This window comes from Leiobunum rupestre, chromosome 1 (assembly GCF_980474605.1).
Source record: "Leiobunum rupestre chromosome 1, qqLeiRupe1.1.hap1, whole genome shotgun sequence".
Classification (NCBI taxonomy): Eukaryota; Metazoa; Arthropoda; class Arachnida; order Opiliones; family Sclerosomatidae; genus Leiobunum; species Leiobunum rupestre.
Genome location: NC_143384.1, coordinates 55,163,293 through 55,180,441, shown reverse-complemented (window position 1 = coordinate 55,180,441; position 17,149 = coordinate 55,163,293). Strand labels below are relative to the sequence as shown.

General features: G+C 41.0%; 1 protein-coding gene across 2 annotated transcripts; it reads left to right on the top strand.

Moving 5' to 3' along the window:
- The first annotated feature begins 4,078 nt into the window (after positions 1–4,078).
- On the top strand, positions 4,079–7,472 carry LOC149963284 (uncharacterized). Of its 2 annotated transcripts, none has more exons than XM_090170540.1 (4): positions 4,079–4,190; positions 4,925–5,621; positions 6,665–7,056; positions 7,136–7,472. In XM_090170540.1, exons 2-4 carry the CDS (start codon positions 5,033–5,035, stop codon positions 7,214–7,216), a joined length of 1,062 nt encoding a protein of 353 aa, XP_090026666.1. In that variant the 5' UTR covers positions 4,079–4,190; positions 4,925–5,032; the 3' UTR covers positions 7,217–7,472. The 2 variants fall into 2 exon arrangements, with proteins under 2 accessions (XP_090026666.1, XP_090026667.1); XM_090170541.1 differs by having other exon boundaries at positions 4,079–4,195.
- The last annotated feature ends 9,677 nt before the right edge of the window (positions 7,473–17,149 follow it).

Below are 17,149 nucleotides of genomic sequence, written 5' to 3'. Positions count from 1 at the left end.
ATTTTACTTGTAGTGGCTGGAAAAAGAATTTCTTAAATACTTAGATGAATGGGAACAAGAGGCGAATTCAATGGAGGAGAAAGATGATTTGGAAAAATCTAAAAGGCTCCTCAGTAAAGACACTCTGTGTGGAATTCGCATCACTGGTAAATAGAATGCTATAGCGCATCAAACTGATCAATCTCGGAATTTCCAAAAGGGTTTATTTTCTTAATTCTGCAACATCATTGTTTAAAATACAAAAATCTAGGAGCACCCGAGATTGACCAGTGCAAAAATATAATTTCCTTGAATCTAAAATAGGTTTAATTTTTAGTGTATTCAACCATATCAGCTATTAAGTTTTTGATCTCCAAAGGGGCTCCATCGGTATTCACGTACAAGTTCAATCAAGACCCCCTAGAGCATTATTTCGGTAAGCAAAGAGCTGCATCAGGCTCTGGAGAAAATCCTACGATTGAGAAATAGCACCACAATGAAAAACGAATAAAACTTATGGGTTCAGTAGCTCTAAGTGCAAAGAACGGAAACTGTATAAGTAATACCAAAAAGAAAAGAAAAGCTCAGTTAGCAGAAATGAGAAGGAGATTGAATTTATAAAACCATTTTATACTAGGAACAAAACCATTTTAATCACTTTGAAAGTTAATAAAATAATGTTTTAAATATTAATTTATCTTTTATTACTAAGCACTTTTAGTTCATTGCGTATGCCCGTTTTGTTTAGACTCGATTTTTTTACTTCTTGTATTTTATGTCTAATTTGGTTTTTAAAACCTTTTAGGTAGCAATTAAGCAGAATGCTGAAACATTTGGCTAATGCTTCTTTTGAATTATTTTCATTACTCCACAAATCTCTCCACTTCGTAATAATTTCAATATCAGAATGCAGTTCCTTTAAAATTACCTCATTTCTGTTGTTGTTTTCAGCTAAAATTTTTCCCGCTTGGTAATGGGGTGCTAATGTCTGGTCTATTTGAAGGAAAAATTCCATTCCCTTTTCGTTTAAAAATATTAAACCACCTCGATCTTGTTTCTCAGACCATTTTTGAAATTCTTTTCTTTCTTCTTTTTTCTGTTCTAAAAATTTTTCAGCGTGGGGACCATAAAACCTAACTAGCTGATTTATTGTGTAGCCAGCCACTTGATGGATAATTTTCGTGTCCTGCATTAAAATTTTATAATCAGGCTGAATTTCTCTTTCTTTCAGTATGAATTCCTTAAAAATCTCGGTGAACATTCTTGCATTAAATACTTGAAGAACAGTGTTTTTCTCTTGAGTGTTAAGGCTGACAAATGAATCTAACAAATTAAATGATCCACTCAATGAATCCAGAAAATCTGTGTTACAGCTAAGTTCTATCTTGTTTCTTAAAAAGTTATTTCTGTCAAAACAAGGTTGATCTGCTTCGCAGAATTGGCCGAGAAAGTTAAATGTAACTTCTGATATGGTGGAAATTTTAATTTTTTTAATATCTTCGAAGCAATTCTAGTATTAAATGGTAACATAAGAGAGATATATAAATATACTTATTATTATAAAATAAACTCTTACTTTAACGTTTATAGTTCTTCCAGTCATCATTAAAGAATTTAAATCTGAAGCTTTTAGCAAAATCTCCTTTATTTTCTTTTGTAAAGTTTCACGGTCGAAAACCATTTCTATCAAAATAAACACGCGTCAACATGTGATAATATTTACAAAATACTTTACGCTAATTACCATTATTTTTCTTCTTTCTTTTAGTTTTAATCGATACCTTAGCATAGTTATGATGTTCCATCTTTAACTGGTTTTGTTTGTCGCGCTGAACAGACCACGTGGTATAGTGAGCGTTGTATAGAACCGCTCTGTTTCAAAATCTTTTTTTGCCCAATAGATGGCGATAAAATAGTGATACTGGCCCGTATTTTTCCAAGCCTGGAGCGCGCCTTGCTCTGACCATGGGCCAGAACGTCGAGTTCCCCCACATTTCTACTCCCCTACTACTCCCTGGTTTCAGAAATAAGGTAGCGAATCGATGATGGCGGCCAAATCAAAACAAAAAATACCTGTGAGCTATCGTTAGTACGCCTGAGCTTGGAAAGAGATGGTGATTAATATTTGAAGGTTTTTTTCTCCATATTTATTGAAGAGCTAGCAGTAAGTCAGAGGACAATTAATTTAAATTTTTAAAATTTGAGACCAGATGAAACTGAAAAATTATAGATGTAGTTATTTCCTCAGTTTCCATTTGAAATGGAACTGGAAACGAAGGAAACTATCTCCTCCGGAAGAGCATTCTAGGTTCGAATAATTCGACGGAAGAAAGAGTGACCCAATGTGTCCTTTTTAAATTGAGCGAGGTAAACTACATAGTTGATGTGGAATACGATACGCCCAAAATACGACATCATCAAGCAATACGATTACTACGAAGAGCGTACAAATGATCAATGCATGACAAATAGATTGAAAAATATTAATCAAATGCCATTGAAAATAGAACCTTCAATCTCACTTTCATCCGAAATTTGGAATTCTACGGAATTTGAAACATATATATCATGGGAAGCTCATAATTATGAAACAAAGACCTCCACTTTTGACAAATCATAGTTCTCAATGGAGTGACTGGGAACAAAAAGTACTATTTCAACAGTACTAAAAGCGTCGACTCCAGAGAAATAAAAGTTTTAAGGTTTGGAATACGTAAATTATTTTACTCAGCGTTACCTAATTTTATGTTTTATTTCCCAACATAGTGATTGTGATGTACAATTGGTTCACTCGGGGCGAATTCGATTAGCAACTTCCCGTTGGCTACTATGATAACGAAACCGTTGGAGACTTCAAGCACTAACCCCTTGGAGACTACAAGCATTAACCCGTTGGAGACTTCAAGCACTAACCCCTTGGAGACTACAAGCATTAACCCGTTGGAGACTTCAAGCACTAACCCCTTGGAGACTACAAGCATTAACCCGTTGGAGACTTCAAGCACTACCCCATTGGATATTACAATCAAAAAGCTATTGGAAACGTCAAACACAAATTTATTAGAACTAAAGAAGGAACGAAATATTTTTGCATCAGGACTGGAAACTAATATGAGCTAATTTGAAACGTTCCCTACTCAATTTTCAAAATTTATTCCAAAAGGGTGGGCTTTTTCTTATTCGGAGGTGGACAGGGAAATTATTTTTATAAAATTCTCTAAATGCCGAAATAATTTCATTTCCGATGAGTCTAAAAAATAAATTTATTAATAGTCCCTTATATTTTATCGCTTAATGACAAAATTAGTACATTTTCCAGTAATTGAAATCGTTATAAAATCGTTAGTCTAGGCGCTCACAAGACAATTGTTTTTTGTTTAAACTATAGGCCTACGAGTGTAGATTACTATACGGAAAATTAAAATGGTTTACCAGGCACTAACGGAGATATTTTAAATTTCATAACTACTTACCATATTTTATCGCTTAATGACGAAATCGGTACATTTTCGCCTTATTATAATTATTGTCCTACTTAAAAAACTAATTTTTCTCCATAATAAGCCCGTTAAATAAATAGATTGTTTGAAGGATATCGTTTCAATTATATAATGGCCATCTAGGTTTTTATTCAGATGTTAGTATAATCTATCATTATATATGCGTCGTCGCGAGTTCTATTGCATTCCAAACGTTCCTTTGGGGAAATAGATTTCAGCGGAATGACAAAAAAGGTTTACCGATTGTGGTTCTAAATCTGCGACTTTTAGTTCAGTTCTGTTTACTGGTTGCGTAAGTGAACCACACAATCGAAAATATATTTGGCGGGTTAAAATTAAAGTTAATGATGTATTTTCATAATATACTTAATAACATCTTAGACAAGTATATGTTTTAAAACCGTCTTTTTAAGAACACGTGTTTCTTCATATTAAGTTTAAAACTGAAAATAGGACAGACGGACAGTACTGAGTAATTTAGGAAAAGAGTCGCATTATTAAAATAATTTTTCAAACGATTATTTCGCTGTTATTCAGCTCCTAGGGTAAAGTATTTAATTCTTTATTATATACTAACGTTGCGCGATGAACTTGTTTCTTAAAAGTTATTATGACGGAATACAGAGTTAATAGTTTAGCAAATGGACTCCATGAATATGTAAATTCAATATTTATATGAAAACTAAAAACGCGCCTTTGTCTTATAACAAGGTAAAGTAAGTTTTCTTTTCTCATTTGAGGTAGAGCTGAACACACGATATTTACCATATTTAATACTGAACTACATCTTGCTCCGAGCATAATACTTCAAAGTTGTCATTTATAAACTAACCCTTTGGTTTACTATTTTATTATACAATCTTGGTTGATAAAAGCGAAGCTAAATGAGGGAACAATACTATTTTGACTAATCGTAGCAAATAAACAAAATGATATAACCTGAAGCTAACCATTGGGGACCATTGCTACGTTAAGGGGCGATACTTAGGAACCGTTTGATTTTTAGAATCTCATGAAACGACAGTTGTGAATCAGGCCCTTTTTATTCTTAATAACACGATCTATAATGTATGGATTGAGCACTGAAGTCGACAGAGAAAAATTAATATGTTAATTTATTGAAAATTCACTAGCTTTTGTTTCAAATAAATGTTATTAGATATCATTGAAAACCGTTGCCCTACAGCTTTTAAAAGATATAAATAAATGCATGGCTACTCTATTAAATTAGCATTTTTATTTCCATTACCCCTTTATAACCTTTCAAACCCCTCCGGTTGGTGTGAATAGGAATAAGGCGCCTATTTCATTAAACTATTACGGGAGGGAAAGTTAGTATGATGTTTGCTTCAGTTTTACCTAATTTTTGTAAGGAGTAGCAATTAATCGGAGTTTTTGTTATTAATTATTAAAAGCTAAATATTTTATATATACGTTTATTTTAGCTAACATGCCACCGACGAAACGGTAACACGTAACGTTAAGATCTTTTAATGACAACGTCGGCTTTAACAGAAAAACAGTCGCTGAAAAAGCCCAGGCTCTACAGCTAGATGAAGAGAGAAGCTATGACGGATGCGGACGAACTAAGAGAAGTTGATAACGTTCCTGCTCTGGAAAGACAGTTAAAGGAAGAAGCTATGACTGACGAACACGGAGAGCTTGAATACGTCCATGCTATACAGAGGCAGTTTAAGGAAGAAGCTACATGTATGACTGACGAAAAAATGGTGGTCGAAAACGACCATCCTTTGGAAGGGCAGTTAAAAGAAGAAGCTATGACTTACGAAAATAGAGAAGTTGATGATGTTCATGCTTTGCAGAGGCAGTTAATTAAAGGTGTGCCTGACGAACACAGAGAGGTTGAACGTCGCCGTCAATTAACTCTGCAAGCGCGCAATCGGAGGCATTTTATGTCCGACGAACAAAAAAAGGCTGTTCGAAAACGCGCAACCGAACTACGCCGGCTGCAACGTGCTCATCAAAGCGAAGAACGTAGAGAAGAAACGCTTCTGAAAAATAAGCTTCAGAAAAGGAAACAGAGAGCAGCCATGACTGACGAACAAAGAGCGGCTCTTCGGCAACGTGCAGCCGAACGACGCCGGCTGCAACGTGCTCGCATGAAGGAAGAAGAGAGAGCAGGTACAGTTTGGTTTGGTAACAGACTACTTACATCTAATGGGAATCCAAATGCCACACTAAAAATATTCGTTACCTTTCGACAATGATACCATAATTTGTCCGTTAATGTAAACTTTTAAATTCATAATAGTTGGTATATTTATTATTGTCCATCATTTTAATCAGAACCTCAATAATTATAATAATAATTCGTAAAATATATATGTTAAACAAACATTTTTTACGAAGCACCTCCAAATCTTATAGAAACTGACAACATATCAGTCGACTTTAAAAATAATATTAACGTTTTTTCGATAAGAAATTCTCTATTCCAACATATAATACCATTACAAGTCCCGTTGAAAGCAAGTAATCCCCGGTATGATTTAAAGAAATTTAATTCATTGGCTTAAACCATATATTAACAGGGTTCGTACACGACCTAAAAAAATCTGGAAAAGTCAGGGAATTGGAAAATGATTCCAAATGGTCAGGGAATAGTCAGGGAAATTAAAAATGCTCCTAAAAAGTAAGAAAATTTTAAAATCCGGCAAATAAATTTTTGAAAGATGTATTAAAAATACATAATCAATATTTTTCAAGATTCTTTCCAATTTGGTCAGGGAAAACCTGGAAATGTCAAGGAATTTAATTTCGGAAATTTTATACGAACCCTGATTAAACTTAGGAAAATAGTTTCTGTAGCAAAGCCAATTAGCTTTTTCAATCAACATAAAGACCACTATTGGCCAACTTATCTACTATTTTAAAATCTGCTAAGTAGACGCTTGTGTTTTAAAACGGCATGTCGTCCGCTTAGGAGTGCCAAATCCGTTCGCTCATCGTGTTGGCTATAGGTAAACCGAAATCTCTAATATAGAAGAAACTTACAAGTACAAATTATTGTTAATTAAATGGATCAATTTAAAATAAGGTTTACATTACATTTGCGAGGAAAAAAGAGACATAAATTGTTTAAAAATCAATAAAATAAACCCAATTGAAATACACAATCAAATTAATCGATTTTTTTATTTAATTAAATCAAAAACCCAAATCAGGTATGACGGACGAACAAAGAGCACGCCTTTCTGAACAAAGAAAACGCCTATCTGAACAGAATCGTTTGAGGAGGGCAGCTATGACTGACGATGATAAAAAAGCAGCTCGACGACGTAACTGCCAACGACAACGTTGGAAACGTTACCAGGAGATAAAGGATGAGATAGCAGCTATAGCTGATGAACTAAGCCTCACCGAGAGTGACAACGCCGATCCTGTCGGAGCTACATCGTCTGATTTCCAAATGAAAGTCGAATTTACTGAAGACGAAGAAGAATGTTTCGTCAAAAATGATTATTCAAATTCTAGCAATTACGAAGTATCGACTGTCTTAGACAATCAGTGTCCTCGATTTGATGGAAATTCTGGTGAACATGGTTTCAATGATAACGTGAGTGCAATGAATATGAACAGAATCCTTTAAAATTCTCAGAAAGTACATTTAACCATTGTGTTCCAAATTTAAAAAGGACATTAAAGCTACTAGGAGAGACCAAGGAATTATTCCCAAACAAATCACCCTTTTGAGGGCTTTGTTTACCTACGAATGAAAAAGTCGTAATATCGATTGATAGTTTTGTTAGTACACCACTTCAGTAGTACGGTTTTCCGAAGTACATGAACAGTAACTGACGTGCCATCTGCGTAATTTATTTTTCTCCCGTTTCCACAATATATAAATCTGTTTGGAAAACTAATGTAGGTGGCACACCACTGCAAAAACTGAAGTGGTGTATTGAAACGATTCTTTGTATATTGTGGAAAGTGAATAGTGGAACGTGTTGATTTGTATTGAATTATATTTATTGTGTACACATTATATTCCCAATTGTACATTAAAGATTCGATTTCGGTGCGAAAGAGTTTATTTAAGGCCGCTCAAGTTACGCCGGCGAACCTAGTTAACAAGAAGTGTTGGTGTTATTGAATTGAAGTACACGATGAGACAAATGAACGTGAAATTACAGAGAATGAATTACGTGTTAAGATCTCAGGTAACGAAAAGTGATATTTCTTTAATATTCCCTTTTTCGTAAACGATTTTTATATATGACGTCTGCCGTAGTCTCCCGTAGAACACCCGACCTTTTTCGATTTCGCCCAAATCAAAGTCCTTGATATGCTTCCAAAGATGTATATCACGTGGGTTTAAATAAGGATATCTGGCTGGCCATTCAGCAGTTCAACCTCGACCTATCCACCTGTGAGAAAACTCGGCAACAAGATGAGCTCTAACCCGAAGGCTAAAATGAGGGGGTGCTCCGTCGTGCATAAACCACATTCGTTGTATTACTGTTAGCGGTTCGTATCTTAGACCAAGAAACACAGCTATGTCTCGCTCATAGCATACCCAACGCTTTATTTTTCGGCGGGGGTTTGTTGCGGCTGCGGTAGGGAGAGGGGGGCTAGGTGATACAGATAGCCAATAGGCGCCGTCCATGAGAGATAAAAATAACGTTTTTTAAAGAACTTGAAAAAAATAATCGGCTAAGAGTTACATATTTTTAAATTATTTTTATTTTTTTTAATATTTTAGGGACACAAATATTAAAAAACATACCAGAAATGTCGTTTTTTAGAGCCATGCTGTTGCAGGCCACGTGCTGACAGATTGTAGGGCTGTGGACGTGACTCAAATAGCCAATAAAAATTGACTCACCTTCGCTACTAGCTACACAGCGCGATTTAAATAAGAAATAGGCAGCCGCTACGAAGCTTCGGGCGCAAAATATCTACCGTGCGACGTCCCTGTATTTTTTGGTCTATGTTCGTATCAAGTAGCTCTGGTAAAGTGTCTTATAGAGAGTTTAAGTACGACTCACCAGTTTATCTTGGTGGTAGAAAATAAGGTTTAAATATATGGTCGCCAACAATTCCTTACCAGACGTTGAGACTAAACTGCACTTGATGTGATATAACGGTAGTCGCGCGCGGATTTTCATGTTGCCACTCATGACGATTATGTTAATTGAAAATTCCGTAACGGGAAAAATTACCCTCGTCAGAAACTAGGAGCGTACTAAACCAATTGACGTCGTTAGTCTGCTCCGAAACCAATGATTAAATTCGATTCGACTAGGATAATCGGCCTCATTTAAACGGAATGGGTGGTACTGGTGTCATCGAACGATACGCCAGAGAAGTACACGTTGACTCGCAATTGACGTTCAACTTGCATGGTACAGGATCATCTTCGAAGATAGTAAGTCCTTGTTCCTCCAAGTCTTCTGGAACGTCCCTTGTGCAGAAGCCGTTCCCGATGGTTGTATTTTTCCAGATTCTCTTAAGCGTCGGTCAACCGCCGTGAACGTTTGTCGATTTCGAAGCTGTCTTTGAGGAAAGTGCACCTGATACAAGCGCCGCGCTTCCACCACATTTCCGTGAGCGAGTCCATACATAAGATGCATATGGCATATTCTGCATTCGTTGAGTAGCCACGAACGCGGGGGTGACGACCAGACCCGTAGCCACGAAGGCGGGCGGGACGACCAGACCCGTAGACACGAAGGCGGGGGTGACTACCAGACCCGTAGAAACGAAGGCGGGAGTGACGACCAGACCCGTAGACACGAAGGCGGGGGTGACTACCAGACCCATAGAAACGAAGGCGGGAGTGACGACCAGACCCGTAGCCACGAAGGCGGGCGGGACGACCAGACCCGTAGACACGAAGGCGGGGGTGACGACCAGACCCGTAGAAACGAAGGCTGGGGTGACGACCAGACCCGTAGCCACGAAGGCAGGGGTGAAAACCAGACTCGTAGTCAGGAAGGCAGGGGGTACCACCAGATCCATAGCCACGAAGCAGGGGGGGGGGTGACCACCAGATATGTAGCCACGGAGGTGGGGGGTGACCACCAGTTCCGTAGCCAGGAAGGCAGGGGTGACCACCAGATCCATAGCCACGAAGCAGGGGGGGGTGACAACCAGATATGTAGCCACGGAGGTGGGGGGTGACCACCAGTTCCGTAGCCAGGAAGGCAGGGGTGACCACCAGATCCATAGCCACGAAGCAGGGGGGGTGACAACCAGATATGTAGCCACGAAGGCGGGGGTGACTACCAGTTCCGTAGACAGGAAGGCAGGGGTGAAAAAAAGATCCATAGCCACGAAGCAGGGGTGACCACCAGATATGTAGCCACGGAGGGGGGGGGGGGTGACCACCAGTTCCGTAGCCAGGAAGGCAGGGGTGACCACCAGATCCATAGCCACGAAGCAGGGGGGGTGACCACCAGATATGTAGCCACGGAGGCGGCGGTGACCACCAGTTCCGTAGCCAGGAAGGCAGGGGTGAAAAAAAGATCCATAGCCACGAAGCAGGGGTGACCACCAGATATGTAGCCACGGAGGCGGGGGTGAAAACCAGACTCGTAGTCAGGAAGGCAGGGGTGACCACCAGATATGTAGCAACGGAGGGGGGGGGGGTTGACCACCAGTTCCGTAGCCAGGAAGGCAGGGGTGACCACCTCATCCATAGCCACGAAGCAGGGGGGGGGGTGACCACCAGATATGTAGCCACGGAGGTGGGGGGTGACCACTAGTTCCGTAGCCAGGAAGGCAGGGGTGACCACCAGATCCATAGCCACGAAGCAGGGGGGGGGGGTGACAACCAGATATGTAGCCACGGAGGCGGGGGTGACTACCAGTTCCGTAGACAGGAAGGCAGGGGTGAAAAAAAGATCCATAGCCACGAAGCAGGGGTGACCACCAGATATGTAGCCACGGAGGGGGGGTGACCACCAGTTCCGTAGCCAGGAAGGCAGGGGTGACCACCAGATCCATAGCCACGAAGCAGGGGGGGGTGACCACCAGATATGTAGCCACGGAGGCGGCGGTGACCACCAGTTCCGTAGCCAGGAAGGCAGGGGTGAAAAAAAGATCCATAGCCACGAAGCAGGGGTGACCACCAGATATGTAGCCACGGAGGCGGGGGTGAAAACCAGACTCGTAGTCAGGAAGGCAGGGGTGACCACCAGATATGTAGCAACGGAGGGGGGGGGTTGACCACCAGTTCCGTAGCCAGGAAGGCAGGGGTGACCACCTCATCCATAGCCACGAAGCAGGGGGGGGGGTGACCACCAGATATGTAGCCACGGAGGCGGGGGTGACCACCAGTTCCGTAGCCAGGAAGGCAGGGGTGAAAAAAAGATCCATAGCCACGAAGCAGGGGTGACCACCAGATATGTAGCCACGGAGGGGGGGGGGTGATCACCAGTTCCGTAGACAGGAAGGCAGGGGTGAAAAAAAGATCCATAGCCACGAAGCAGGGGTGACCACCAGATATGTAGCCACGGAGGGGGGGGGGGTGACCACCAGTTCCGTAGCCAGGAAGGCAGGGGTGACCACCAGATCCATAGCCACGAAGCAGGGGGGGGTGACCACCAGATATGTAGCCACGGAGGCGGCGGTGACCACCAGTTCCGTAGCCAGGAAGGCAGGGGTGAAAAAAAGATCCATAGCCACGAAGCAGGGGTGACCACCAGATATGTAGCCACGGAGGCGGGGGTGAAAACCAGACTCGTAGTCAGGAAGGCAGGGGTGACCACCAGATATGTAGCAACGGAGGGGGGGGGGTTGACCACCAGTTCCGTAGCCAGGAAGGCAGGGGTGACCACCTCATCCATAGCCACGAAGCAGGGGGGGGTGACCACCAGATATGTAGCCACGGAGGTGGGGGGTGACCACCAGTTCCGTAGCCAGGAAGGCAGGGGTGACCACCAGATCCATAGCCACGAAGCAGGGGGGGGGGTGACAACCAGATATGTAGCCACGGAGGCGGGGGTGACTACCAGTTCCGTAGACAGGAAGGCAGGGGTGAAAAAAAGATCCATAGCCACGAAGCAGGGGTGACCACCAGATATGTAGCCACGGAGGGGGGGTGACCACCAGTTCCGTAGCCAGGAAGGCAGGGGTGACCACCAGATCCATAGCCACGAAGCAGGGGGGGTGACCACCAGATATGTAGCCACGGATGGGGGGGGGGTGACCACCAGTTCCGTAGCCAGGAAGGCAGGGGTGAAAAAAAGATCCATAGCCACGAAGCAGGGGTGACTACCAGATATGTAGCCACGGAGGCGGGGGTGAAAACCAGACTCGTAGTCAGGAAGGCAGGGGTGACCACCAGATATGTAGCAACGGAGGGGGGGGGGGTTGACCACCAGTTCCGTAGCCAGGAAGGCAGGGGTGACCACCTCATCCATAGCCACGAAGCGGGGGGGGGGTGACCACCAGATATGTAGCCACGGAGGCGGGGGTGACCACCAGTTCCGTAGCCAGGAAGGCAGGGGTGAAAAAAAGATCCATAGCCACGAAGCAGGGGTGACCACCAGATATGTAGCCACGGAGGGGGGGGGTGATCACCAGTTCCGTAGCCAGGAAGGCATGGGTGAAAACAAGATCCATAGCCACGAAGCAGGGGTGACCACCAGATATGTAGCCAAGGAGGCGGGGGTGAAAACCAGACTCGTAGTCAGGAAGGCAGGGGTGACCACCAGATATGTAGCCACGGAGGGGGGGTGACCACCAGTTCCGTAGCCAGGAAGGCAGGGGTGAAAACAAGATCCATAGCCACGAAGCAGGGGTGACCACCAGATATGTAGCCACGGATGGGGGGGGGGTGACCACCAGTTCCGTAGCCAGGAAGGCAGGGGTGAAAACAAGATCCATAGCCACGAAGCAGGGGTGACCACCAGATATGTAGCCACGGAGGGGGGGTGACCACCAGTTCCGTAGCCAGGAAGGCAGGGGTGAAAACAAGATCCATAGCCACGAAGCAGGGGTGACCACCAGATATGTAGCTACGGAGGCGGGGGTGAAAACCAGACTCGTAGTCAGGAAGGCAGGGGTGACCACCAGATCCGTAGCCACGAAGGCAGGGGTGACTACTAGATCCGTATACACGAAGGTAGGGTTGACCACCAGATCCTTATCCAAGTAGGCAGGGGTGACCACCAGATCCGTAGCCAAGTAGGCAGGGGTGACCACCAGATCCGTATCGACGAAGGCAGGGGTGACCACCAGATCCGTAGCCACGAAGGCGGGGATGACCATTAGATCAGTTCGCGGAGAGACAATTTTGATACTTACGGTTCAAGATGAGATGCGTGAAAAAGAAGAGACAACTGTCCGAGATCCTGCGGGTGACGGTGGGTCCTGTTCCTCTTACGAGCAAGAATGTCTTTCTTCGTCCGATGAATAGCAATGCCGCGATGAAAGAGATGGCCAGGAAGGATGCAGCAAAAACTCTCCAATTGAGTGACCCCAGGGATTCCTTAATTGGTCCTTGTCCGTCCAAACAACTGAAGATATGATTGCCAAAGGAAAAGTACGGCTGGGTGTAATATGCCTTCTCAATCTTGGCTTTTAACTGCTGATCTCCAATATCAGGCTTCAAAATATAATTCAAGTGAGTATAAACTTTGTTTCTTGTCAAAATATGGGCGCCATTTAATAAGGCTGTTAGGCAGCATATATTTGTTATGCATCTAGTTACAGCAATGCAGGTACTATTTTATTTTCGAATTTTGGTAATTATTTATTTATATATTGTGATTTTTTCATCTAGTTACAGCAATGCAGGTACTATTTGATTTTCGAATTTTGGTAATTATTTATTTATATATTGTGATTTTTTCAACCCTATCCTGATATTGCCGAGTCGTCTGGATTAAAATTTTTAATTTTTTCTACAAATACATGTAACATGTCCAAAATGGGCAACAACTAAATACAAATGATTTTCCTAAAGATTCTGACCAAAGCTTGTTTATTGAAGAACAAATCAGAGCTTTAACATGTAAAAGCAAGCGCGCTCGTCGTTGGCATCCCAAAATAATTCAGTGGTGCCTTTATATTCAAAATAAATCTCCAGTACTTACGAAGCTATGGTACGAAGTGTGTGTTTGATTTGCCATGATGGAGAACACTGTTTAACTACGTATCGCATTTTGGAGGTCAATCGGACTTTACGCAAGAAGCATTTATTGAATGTAATAAAGATTTCAACAGTTGCAAATATGACCATCAAAACTGTCATAATTATGTAAAATTTATTAGTAGATGAAATCAAGATTAACGAGGATCTCGTGTATAGAAGAGTACTAATGAACTTATCGGGTTTCCACAATTGAGTGAGTATGTGAACTCAGTTGTTGAACAAAATATAATTTTAATGTCGTTGGAAAAGACACCTATCACAACTCACAAGTTATGATGCAAGACATTACAAATAACGTTACATTTCGTCTTGCACATTTTACTTGCGACAATTTAACCAGTGATGTTCTAAATTCCATCGTTTGGGAAGCCATTTCAAAATTAGAGTTTTTTAAATTGAAGTTATTTCTGTTAATGGCGATGGAGCAAGTTGTAACAGAAAGGTTTTTAAAATCGCTGCTGGTGATATAAAATATAAGTGCAGGAACGATTTTGCTTAGTGGTCGGTAACGGTTTATCATTTTCCATGTTTAAATTGATTTTTTTCTGGAAAAAAATGTAAACAAAGAAATTTACCGGTTAATATTTCGGAAAATGATTAAAAAACATGTATTATTCGTAAAATTTTAGCTTTTTATCGAATTAATTTTACAAATTTATCAAAAAATTAATCGGATAATACAGAAATATAAATTACTTGATCGAAACGTTTTACGAATAATTTTGAGAGCTTTATCTATTGAATAAAAGTTAATCATCCCCAACCTCTAATTTTGCTCTTGATGCAGAAAGATACATTTTTACCTGTCCGAGGGGACAAAGTCCCCTAGGAGGGGTTATACAACCACCGTGTCTGTCTGTGGGTCTGTCTGTCAGGCCTGCGAACGCGTTCGCATTTTCGGTGCAAAGTGTATTCACTGCGTACGCAGTTTCTCGAGATCTCTGCGTTCGCAGTTTCTCGAAGGGTTGGCAAAACCACCGTGTGACGGTGAGCGTTAACGGATTCATTTGCGGTTTGGTTGGTGTTTTTTCGCTCACCGTCGTGACGGTTTGGTGTATTATGTTTTTGTAATGTTTATGCGTAGGTTGTGATTGTTGAATTTGTTGTGTTTGTGTTCTGATGGTTGTGCATGTTGAGTCTGTTGTGTTTATATGGGCGTTTTCTCTCCAACTTCTTCTTAATGACTTTGGGACGGACCGAGTGCTTAGTGTAATGCTACATCTCAACGTCCAATGGCAGGGTTTCCACCAGTTGTACACGGTATCCGTCTTAGTATCAATTTGCGATCGCATCTGGCGGGATTTGAACCCGAGACCTCCTGCTTGGCAGGCGGACGTTCTACCACAGAACCACCGACACTTGTTACGCCTTATTGAAAATTAGACCTTCAGCTTTATCGGAAGCGTATTTAATAGAGTACGAAATTTTGGTTTAATTGAAATAGAATTGAAATTATTGCATCGAAGAAATTCTAATTTAGCGTTTCTCTATTGATTATAAACAAATGCGCCACCCAGGTTTCGGACCCAGACCATTCGGCTTGGTAGTCGAGCGCTCTACCACAGAACCACCGATAGCTGCTTAGGCTCACTGAAATTAAGACACGCATCGTAAGCATAATAGGTAATAAAATATTATTTTATTAATGAATTTATGAAGGCCTAATCTGTTTTTTTTTACGAATGAAATTTTAAAGGTTAAATCTTGTTTTAGCGCAGTCAGCCGAGATAAGAGGGTTAAAGGGTAGACCCTGTGGGTGGTCCACTTTGTTAGTTTTTTGTTATTTATTTACGGGTATTATTAACGACCTATATATAGTTGTGTTAATTCAAAGACGATAATTTAACGTTTATTGCTTTAAGAGCTGGCGGTTAGTCAAGTGGCTCTCTGTGCTTTGTTGGTGGTAAGGTTTTTACTTGTAAATATATTTGGTGTGGATATTTGGATATCTACGATTTCTAACGCAGTCAATGATTTCCTGGGTGTGCGAGTCATTATATGAAATTGGAAATTGGACGGCATTGGTCTTTTTCATGCGGTATGTGTCACAACGTCAACTGAAAGTCTACGAGTGTTAAAATAAAATGAGCGTTAAAGATGCGGCAAGTATTTCGTAAGCGAGAAAAATACAATTACCATCTGTAGATATTTCTTTCATTAAAATTTGCTTAGTATTATATTCAACTGATAAACATGTACTGTAAAAAGGGTTAAATTCAATTTTGCATTGTTTTAGTAAGTCTAACTCGCTGTTGTAACTACTTAATTTATAATATTCTGAATAAATTAAACTCGATTGTTTCGTCTCAATTATTTAAATTAAAATTAAAATTTTATACCGGGCAGGGTTTGAACCGAGAATACGTTTGTCGTAAATAACTCTGAATTGCGGAGATATCTTTGGGGGTCGTGTCGAGAAATTAATACCACTAGGGACCATTCTTCCGAGGAGAGGTATATTTTGGCTTGCCAACTTGTTTTCATACGTGATCCCCCACACCCCATATAAACTACCAGAAATTGACTTTCGTATAGTGGAAATGGGCCAACACTTTCAAGAAATCTCAATAAAGGTGGGTAGCATATGCATTGGAAAAAAGGAGTTGATTTTTATGAAAAAGGTGCTTCAAGAATAATAAAACAATTACCTAGATTAACCTACGATCATGTGTATTTACTCCATAATGAAAGTAAATCTGGCTGCACAAGTTTTAAGTCGGACAATAGCCATTGCCCTTGAGAAAAGATTTGGTACAGATGTCAGTGAAATGGTTACCTTCATTAAAATAAGACACAATTTTGGGCTGTATGTTTGCAAGAAACTTTAAGGAGGGCCACCGCAAACGAAATCCAAACTTAGCTCCCTATACAAGTGTTGAAGACCCGAGACATTGTGGGAAAGAACGAAACTGTGGCATGATTAGTTCCAACTTTGCAGTTTGAGTGGAATCTGCCACTTAGTTTTCCCTACTTTTGTTGCCCTTTGAATCGATCATTAGTGCACCACTAATTTATCACTTGATATTTCAATTTTAGTGGCTAAAAGATTTTGTTGATTATCTTAATCCTTGGGAAGATTGAGTGAGAAATCTTCCAAATACTTTCACCGCAGATCAACAAAATCCCATGCTGTTAAGTAGAGGGCCTAAAATTCAATTTTGATTTTAAAAATTGGTTAATAACTAATAAATCCATTGTACTTCTAGCAAAATCTGTCACCTGAAATAGTAAAATTTCTGTTACGTAAGGGACCCTAATTTGTTCTGACAAATCGTTTAAATCTGGACCACTGGGAAAGAGAGTTTGAGAAGCATAGAGCTGCTTGTGGTGTATTCCGTCAAAATGTTGATTAATTACGAAAGGTTTTAAATGTTTTTGCAAAAGCAGTTAACCAAAATTGCTAAAAATTTTAAAAATGATTTGCTACTTTATGGTATATTTGATTTATTTGTAATAAAATAATAAAACTCTCGGGAGCTTTCGGAAAGTGGTCCTTCTTCAGCCGTGGGTAAATATACTATCTATAGATACGGCTGAAAAATTACCA

Excerpts from the sequence above, each read along its gene's own strand:
- LOC149963284 (XM_090170540.1), top strand. The coding sequence starts at position 5,033 with ATGAAGAGAGAAGCTATGACGGATGCGGACGAACTAAGAGAAGTTGAT. Across the intron at positions 5,622-6,664 it reads GAAGGAAGAAGAGAGAGCAG|GTATGACGGACGAACAAAGA; the intron begins GTACAGTTTGGT and ends AACCCAAATCAG. Across the intron at positions 7,057-7,135 it reads AACATGGTTTCAATGATAAC|GACATTAAAGCTACTAGGAG; the intron begins GTGAGTGCAATG and ends AAATTTAAAAAG.